This window comes from Micromesistius poutassou (assembly GCF_964030765.1).
Source record: "Micromesistius poutassou genome assembly, chromosome: 19".
NCBI classification, from domain to species: domain Eukaryota; kingdom Metazoa; phylum Chordata; class Actinopteri; order Gadiformes; family Gadidae; genus Micromesistius; species Micromesistius poutassou.
The window spans coordinates 3591285-3601284 of record NC_140289.1 but is presented as its reverse complement, the minus strand read 5'-3'; the positions used below and the strand labels follow the sequence as shown (position 1 = coordinate 3601284).

Below are 10000 nucleotides of genomic sequence, written 5' to 3'. Positions count from 1 at the left end.
TACCGTTTGACTTGCATCTATCTCCTAAGTGTGTTTTGTGGCTGCAGGTCCAGTCCTGGGTGATTTCTCCTCTCACACTAGCGGAGGCTGCAGGACCCCGCTAGCATGGTGGGGGCAGAATGATTGGGGGTTTCTGTACGATCTCCCGTGACCAATGAGCGGGGTGCTGTCAGGGGTAACCACATCTGTCAACCGTTCTCGGCCAATAAAGAGCAGCGCGAGGCGGACCTCAGGTGCGCGCCACTGCGTCCCCTTGGCACAGTGCCCGGGAGATGCTAAGAGAGAGACGCCTAGCTGCCCCGTGGCCCCGCAAAAAAAAAAAAAAAAGAGTTACTGTCATAGGAAGCACCCCCTTTTTTAAACTCCGGCTATCACTCTGGCTCCGAGAGTTATGGCGACCGCCACGTCCAACCACTACAGCGTCCTCGCTACCCCCAGCAGCGCGCCGCCGCCGCACTCGGAGTCCGGGAGCATGCAGCAGGCGGCCGCGTACAGGGACGCGCACACCCTTCTCCAGAACGACTACAGCACGCTAACGGGCGTCGCTGGACATCCGCTGAGCCACGCGCACCAGTGGATCACGGCGCTGTCGCACGGGGACACCGGGGCGCCCTGGACGACGTCGAGTCCCCTCGGAGAGCAGGACGTGAAGCCCGTGTTGCTGCACGACAGCTCCGACCGAGAGGAGCTACAGAACTCCGCCAGTCTGCAGCAGCAGCAGCAGCAGCAGCAGCAACAGCGACACCCTCACCTAGCGCACCAGGCGCATCACGAAGTCAGAGCATGGCGAACGAGCACCGCCACCACGCACATCCCGGGCATGGCGACGTCTGAGGGGCAGAACCTGGTGTACTCCCAGTCCGGCTTCGCTCTGATGCCCGGGGGAGGAGAGCAGCAGCAGTCGGGCGGGATGCACCACCACCCGCTGAGGGAGGACGACCACCACAGCCATAGCCCTCACCTCAGTGAGCACGGGGGCGGCGGCTCGGGGCCCCACCAGCAGCAGCAGCAGCAGCAGCAGCAGTCTCTCGGGCACCTCGGGCACCAGCAGCACGGGGGCCAGCAGCACCAGCAGGACCACTCGGACGAGGACACGCCGACCTCCGACGACCTGGAGCAGTTCGCCAAGCAGTTCAAGCAGCGACGCATCAAGCTGGGCTTCACGCAGGCGGACGTGGGGCTGGCGCTGGGGACGCTGTACGGGAACGTGTTCTCCCAGACCACCATCTGCCGCTTCGAGGCGCTCCAGTTGAGCTTTAAGAACATGTGCAAACTCAAGCCCCTGTTGAACAAGTGGCTGGAGGAGGCGGACTCCACCTCGGGGAGCCCGACCAGCCTGGACAAAATCGCGGCGCAGGGGAGGAAACGGAAAAAGAGGACCTCCATCGAGGTGGGGGTGAAGGGAGCGCTGGAGAGCCATTTCCTCAAGTGTCCGAAACCGGGAGCGGCGGAGATCAACTCCATCGCGGACAGCCTGCAGCTGGAGAAGGAGGTGGTGCGCGTGTGGTTCTGTAACCGGCGGCAGAAGGAGAAGAGGATGACACCCATAGGGGGACAGATGCCAGGGGAGGACATGTACGGGGATACCCCTCCGCATCACGGCGGACAGACCCCCGTGCAGTGACCTCCAAAGCACCGTCATTCCTAAAATAACGCACGGACGTCGTCCCCCCCACCCCCCACCATCTCTCCCCCTCCCCCCACAGCCCCCCGATGGGATCTTAATTCGCTTATTTTTTGGTGGGGGGGCCCGTTTGGCATCGAGCTGTAGCTATAATGCTAATGTCGGGACCGGTGGACAGAGGCGGAGGGAATACTGTGCGCCTCCGCTCCGAGCAGACACATCAGCAGCGGGGAGGAGAGGCTCTCACGCCGTGGAATTACCGAGAATAATACAACATGGTTGGTGTGTGTGTGTGTGTGTGCTAACCAAAAAAAAAAAAGAAAGCGTCCAGACCCCGTTGATATGAAACGCTTTTTTTTTTCCTTCTCTAGAACACCCTGGCGGGAATGTGTCATATAATGTATTATAAAAAAGAAATGCAGGATTTGGGAAAGGGGGGGTTGGGATGGGGGGCCGGGGTGGGGGTGCTGGGGGGTGCTGTAGACACGCGGTGTCGATATAGAGGAAAAAAACTGGCTATGGGCATGAGTAGTCGCAGTCATCAGTGTGGGTAAATACACGCCATCTTCCCCTCATAACAAAGCACCAGGGGTTCCACGCAGCTCGTGGGTAAAACAGGGAAAGGGCTGAAACCCGCTACACCTGCTACTACTGTTGCATTTCTGCATTCATTAAACCAATACCAGCCAAATGCAATACACCAGGCATTATTATTCCAATTGTTATTATTGTTATTATTGTTATTATCAGGCCTGTTGTTAGGCCTACCGTTTAGATTTTTTTGTTTTATTTTTTTGGTCGGCCACGAGTGAGTGTTGAAATCTGGAAAACGATGTAAATATTAATTTAATTCTGTATGAATTCTGTTTTTCCACTTTCAAAAAGGATTAGAAATGATTAAAAGATAACCATAATAACAGGCCTATTAGGCCTACATAATAATAATAATAATAATAATAATAATAATATCATAGTAGTTAAAGCGAAATAATAACAGCATAATATTAATAATAACATTGATAATAATAATAATAATAATACAAATAATAATTGCAATGATAATAATATTACCATTATTATTATAATAATAATAATAGGTATTATTATTATTATTAGTAGCCTAGTAATAATAATAATAATAACTACAACAACAATAATAATAGTAATAACAATATAATAATAACAACAACAACAACAACAATGGGTCGTTCTTCGATGACCATTGAATACTGTGTTCACTTTAGTGTTACGTGCCAATGTTTAGACTACATGAAGCAGTCCCGTGCGCCTGTTTACATTGTGTGTTTTGGTCTCCGTTATTACTGTACTTTCCAAATGCTGTGACGAGAAAGACCAACACTGAACGGATGGATTTCTCAAGCCTGCCCATTTTGCCTTCCTTTCGTACAAGAACAAAAATAACTGAACATATTGGTACCAGCTTTGGCCTCAGTGGCTTCTATTCTCAATTCACTCAGAAGACCTATCTGTGGGATGTATCTCCATCATTCGTTTTGTAAGGCTTTGTTTGTTTGTATGTTGGTTTGTTGAGTTTCCTCCGTATACTCTGTGCCAAAGCACGGGCGCGTGCACGCGCTTCTGTGCCATACTCCTGTGAAAAAAATAGCCTGTCAGAGGTGGGGTGAATCCGAGACTTGGGAATTAATTTCATATGTACACATTATACATACAGTTTGATGCTCTATTCCAGTTCAGTCCTTTGGGTGATTAGGAAATAGGCCCACAATGACGGAAAACGTTTGATCAAAAATCTAATTTTACAAATTAAGAAAAGGGTATTTAAGTTTTATGTGGGCCGGATAATTAAAAGGGGCTTTTGTTAATTAACATAAATGCATAAAGCCTATCTTTGCATCATTTGAAAATCCTGAGTTGTACATTATTTAATGAGGCACATTTATCTACAAATCAAAACAAATCATTCAATTTGTCAGATTTTAAAAGATTCGAACAGATCTCTGATATTGACTTTGTATTTTTTACAGCATGACAATTGAAATCCTATAAAATTCTCAAACTGAATGTGAGTTGTCAAAAACAACAACTACAACGTCGACCTAATATCTGTGACAGCTTCCAATCAATTGAAGGGGAAAAGAAATGAACAATTGCACAATTTCTATATGCTTTTTTGTCATTAAAATGTATTTGTTTTTTATAACCTTTGAAGTCTTTGCACGTTTGTTAAGATGGAAGAAACGGTTCGGGTTGTGCTGTGACACCCAGTCCACTGTGCGTGTGTTTGCATTATATTTAAGGATTTCCTTTATCTTCTTCGGTTCCTTTAATACTTTTCCAGAGGCCTGCTTACCACTGCTGTTTTAGCAGAATACTGTCATGGGTGTACACGTTTTAGTCACACACACACACACACACACACACACACACACACGCACGCACGCACGCACGCACGCACGCACACACACACACACACACACACACACACACACACACACACACACACAGACTATCATTAGTATGAAGGTATAATTTGAAGTTTTAAAATGAAAAAAGTACAAAACAAAATTTATTTTTTACACATAATTGATCATACGGTGCACTTCAAAAGGAACAATAACTCCAGCTTTAGTGGAGTTCAAAACTCTCAAATCAAATGACTAAAGTTATGAAAAGCTATGATTAAATCGTAGTCAAAGGGACGTAGATAAATACGTAGGCTATTTATTTTTAATCCAACATAGCCACGGCAAGAAACATAACACGATAATGATAATGATACAATCATCAAACACAACGGCAACCATCCTGAAAATAACTGAAACATCAACGATATTAATAACAATACTAATACGAAAAATACTATGTCACTACTAATAATAACATTTTAATCATAGGCCTACTGATAATAATATTAGTTAGACCTATAATAATAATCATAATAATAATAATAATGATAATATAAAAACGTCAACAACTAAAATAATAATTGTAAGAATGGAAAATATTTGAATCGTTGAATTAAACTATCCTGTTTAGATAACGTTAGGACTGTGCTATTTATCAGACACAGTTGTATTATCAGGCCTTTTTTCTTTAATCTTTGCCAGCGGTGGATTCTTTTATCACAGTGGAAAATCTGAAAGTCTGCGGCTGCCACCTAGTGGCTACCGTCGGTAATTATGTTGACTAGAACAGCAAATGAACACCCACACAATCTGTACAAGATATCAATTGTAAACTCCTTCCACAATTGACTTCTCGTTATCTTACATAGTCATCCTGTTATAATTAACAGACTTGCATTCAACCACTATGTTGTGGGACGACTTGAAAGGATCTTGTGTGTCAGTGCTGAAAATGAGCCCGATAACATCTGTGTACTATTATATAGCTGACACTATTCTGTAGTACAAAACACAATGTCCTATTCTTTAATTCCTATCAACTCATCCGACCTCCAACTCTGTTTTTTTTGGTATACATAATTCATTTGAATACAAGCATGTTTCCTTAAACACACTCACTGATAGATTTGATATTGTGGATAATGTATATACACATATGTGTGTGTGTGTGTGTGTGTGTGTGTGTGTGTGTGTGTGTGTGTCACTGCTTGTGTTAATCAGGCTCTAAACCCAACTCTCTCGGGGACCCAGAAGCCTGTGTTCTCGGCAGGCCGACGTCATCGCAGTGCGTCCCGCCCCCCAGGTCCTAAAGACATTCTCTGCATTATTCATACTACTGTACTCTCTCTCTCTCGCTCTCTCGCTCTCTCTCCCTCACACACCAACTCTCTCCCTATCACTCTCTTTCATCCTCACATGTGCACATGGACACGTGCACGCCTGCACACACACACACACACACACACACACACACACACACACACACACACACACACACACACATACACACCCACGCACACACACACACACACACACACACACACACACACACACACACACACACACACACACACACACATATACACACACACACACACACACACATACTCTCTGTCCCTTACTGACACCCCACTATATCCACACACACACACACACACACACACACACACACACACACACACACACACACATACATACTCTCTGTCCCTTACTGACACCCCACTATATCCACACACACACACACACACACACACACACACACACACACACACGCACGCACGCACGCACGCACGCACGCACGCACGCACGGCACCACCGCTCACTCTGAAACCCCATGGGGCCTCCATGACTCACATAGGCTGAGCTGGCTTAGACCCCTGCGTGACCGTGGTGTCTTATAAATCAGCTGTCTGCTGCTCAGAGGACCTCAGGAATCATAAAGATACCCTGCCCCCCCGCCTGCTCCCACCCCCCACCCCCAAGAAAAACATTATTATGAGCCATACAAGGGCATCATCCGTTTACTTTTCTGCCGTCTCCATCTCGTCTTAAGTGCCTCTGTTTACGTGAAACCGAAAGCGCCTTTTCACTACAGTGGTGTGCTCTCTGCAGAGAACGACAGAGAGCTAATCTTTGAGCATTTGAGGTGGGCTTTGCATTGTCATATTATGCAAGTCGTAGGGATTATGAGGATGATAGTCGTGCCAAATAATCCCCTCCCCCCAACACACACTCACTCACACACACACACACACACACACACACACACACACACACACACACACACACACACACACACACACACAGCTGACACATGTGTCATACAATGTGCTGCAAATGTGCACCAATGTGTCAGAAAAGAAAATCAGAAAAGTCAGAGTCATTCATTTTATCAGAAGGATTATTGTGTAAGATGTACGTCAAAAGGTTCCCACCCCAGTTGGCCTTTACAAAATGCCTTAGTCATGGCATTGTTTTGTTCCCTTAGATTGGATTAAATGCTTGGATTGTAGTTGAAGATGAAAAAACGTAGAAACTATTAATGTATCGTTTAAAAAGAAACTGACCCGTGACCCCGTTTTCAGTTTGAAAATTCTTGTGACTCCGACTTCTAACACTTCTAACACCATCTTCTTCCACTGTTTTAACCCAATCAACGCCTGCTGTTATATCATCAAAGTTCAGTGTAGATGTAATAGAAGTAATAGTTTGCTATTATTAGACTCTGAATCATTCGCTGGTATACATCAATGTTGATATACAACAACCCCTTATAATGACATTTTTGTAACAAAAATGTATCATCAAATATCTGTAAGTCAGCGATACCCCTCAACCTCATGAGCATATTAGGTGACCCCAAGTGGGGTCATGACCCCAAGGTTGGGAACCCCTGCAGGAATGTTGTCTTGCACTGACAAATAATGAGAAGAAAACACGAAACAAGCAGGATAAAATTCCACAGCTATATTTTTAATGAAATATAACAGCCTGTCAACTCCAGATATGATACATTCAAAGGAAGATTTATTTATGATACAGGGCTTTGTATTTTCGGTCATTAATATATTTATATTTTATATCTATATATATATATCTATATATATGTGTGTATTAATTTATCTCTTGTGTTTTGGGCTGCTTATTTACAAATTCATATGTATCCACAATGGGGTTTCGTAGCTTTTTTTTCCACACACACACCTACAACAACAACGGACAATATGCAATATGGCTTCTAGATTCTACAAGCAGATACCTCCACAAGGAGGGGACACAACGAGGACCACAGCCGGCCCTTTGACCCCGGGCTCCAGCCAACACAGTCAGGTGATAGCCGCTGAAATGGGAAAGTGGACGCCATTTTTTTTTTGTTTACTTATTCAGTGACGGAGACACAAGGAGGTAAGAGTGGAGATTAAGAAGGCAGAACAGGCTAACAGATGAGGGAGGAGAGGATCTTTAGCAGCTCATTTGAACCATACCGAGAAAGTATAGCCAATGGCTGTATTAATGCCACTGTAGAATTGTGAACTAGTGAAAAGTGTTTCTAATATTGTGCCAGCGTAATCTTTTTTTAGGTGTTGAGGGCAGATTTTGAGGATTCTACAGACAGTTTTTACAGCATTATTTTAACCTTACGTTTAACGTTGTACCATATGGTAGCGCGATACAGGGATACATGCACTCATTATATACCAACTCAGAACGGTAAGTCAGCATGATATGAAATACAAAATAAAAGCTCCATCATAAAAAAGATCAAACAAATACAAATTAGTAACTGCAAAAGACAAAGACACTTTCAAAATACAAATTAAAAAAAAAACAAATACACGATATCCAATACCAAAAAATAAAAAAATATAAAATAAATATCAGAACACAGTTAAAATACTGGCACAGGCCCAGAGAAAGCGGCTACAGCTGTCTGGCTAGTGAGCGGCTTTGATGAGTAAAGGCGTGCGAGAGGTGAGGAAAATAAAGTGAGCGCATGCAGGCAAAGTGCTTTAAGACACAAAGACTACATGGTGTTTTCACACCGTGTAATATCTTTAAAGGAATCACTAGTGAAACAGACACATATAGACCAAAATAAAGACACACACACACACACACACATCATCACTTGGCTCACCATGTTTCAGCTGTTTCAATGTCATGAACGGTAGAGTTCATAACTATTCATTTGAATTAAAACAAACCTGTGATTCAAAAGCATTATTATCAGCGGTATTAGCACAATTAACGTAGCTATCCCTTTCCCAGAGGCACATGTTGCCACTCTGCAGTTCCCAAACCAGACTGCTAGCGTTGGTTTGAGTTAGCACAGAATATGTCATGTTGTGTGATGGGTTGTGGTTGTGTTTGTGTGTGTCTGTGCATGTGTACATTTGAGAAACTAAAGTCTGGTACAGGCTTGTATGTGAGTGAGTGTGAGAGAGAGAGAGAGAGAGCAAGTGAGTGTGTGTGTGTGTGTGTGTGTGTGTGAAAGAGAGCGAGAGAAAGAGTGTGTGTGTATATGTGAGTGTGTGTGTGTGTATATGACTCATCCATGCCCCATACAATCGCACTCCTGGCTTATGGCATGTGCACACACAGCTTGAACACAGTGCACATACTATGGCGGCTATACGCGCTTTTGCTGAACGACAAACACGCATAAAAGACACAAGCTGCAGCGAACCACCGGGAGTGGCATTCGTCCAGTGCCATCGCTGTTTGTGCGCTACTTGGACATTTCTGTTCAGCTTTACTCACAGGGGGAAAGAACAGCCGTCTTGTTATTATTACTTTGCATACTATTATGTCATATCTGTGAACTCTATTGCTGTTATCACCTCATGTCGAACTTGTGTGTGTGTGTGTGTGTGTGTGTGTGTGTGTGTGTGTGTGTGTGTGTGCGTGTGCGTGTGCGTGTGTGCGTGCGTGCGTGCGTGTGTGTGTGTGCGTTTGGCAAAGCCACAATGAATGCACACAAACAAAAGTATAACAATACAACGACTACAAAACAAAAGGAAGATACAGGTACTGATGATAAATCCGCTACATCCTTCAAACCTCTTTCACGTTTCCTTCCGGCCTCACGGCTGGAAGGGGGGGGTGGGTTTGAAGGGGTGGGTGGAGGGGGGGGGGGCTACGTACACGTACCGGCCATGCACTCTATCTCTCTCTCAGAGTATACAGTAATATCTTTAAATCTAATCTATTTCTACACGATTGTTCCGCCCGCTCTGAATGGCTGGAGTATGTTTGGCGCGTCGTGTAACGCACACCCTTGCCGCGCGGCGACACCGTCCGCTGACAGCGGAGGGGTAATTATCTTCTTTTATTTTTTTCGCTGCGAGGTGCTTGTCAAATGAGTTCGCCCTTTCCTCTCCCGTTTGTGTTAATGAAACATAGACACAGAGATAACCACCCTGTCGTGGCTTTGAGATTGAACGATGGGTTACAGCAAAGACACAAAGGAAATGAAGCTATGCGAGGGTTGGGGCGGGGGAGGGGGGGGGGGCGAGCGTATGTCAAATATTATACAATGACGGTACCGCAGTACTACAGTACAGTACTAACACTACAAGACAGCAGGGGGGAAATGACGTCAAGTGGGTATTATTGGATGCGGTTCTATCGTTTGTTATTCTATCTATCGGAGCTCGATCTCAAAACGTATGGACAGCGGAATGAATTTTCTTCCTATAATTCCTGTACATAACCCCAAGTATCCATGTATTCGAGGGGTACAGTTCCTTAAGAACACATACACACGATTTATGATATACAGATAACTAAGTTGCCATGGGGACAGCAAAATTAAAGATAGGTAGGCAGTTGAGATGGCAGATAATACCGGCCATAGGGAGGAGTGTATCAGCGACGGCATCATTTACTCCTGTGTCCCATTTCCGTTGTCCCTTGCTCGTTCTTATTCCCCACCTCCTCCGCTCCTCTCTCATCTGCCCCCTTGCTGCTCCGTCCACCGCTGCTTTCT

At 44.9% G+C, this 10000-nt stretch overlaps 1 protein-coding gene across 1 annotated transcript; it reads left to right on the top strand.

The window, feature by feature from the left end:
* Positions 1-154: 154 nt before the first annotated feature.
* pou3f2a (POU class 3 homeobox 2a) lies at positions 155-1624 on the top strand (the record flags this gene model as incomplete). Its single annotated transcript, XM_084483479.1, is given in 3 exon segments — positions 155-277; positions 279-359; positions 362-1624. Coding segments are annotated over 3 exon segments (1467 nt in total).
* Between the last annotated feature and the right edge of the window lie 8376 nt (positions 1625-10000).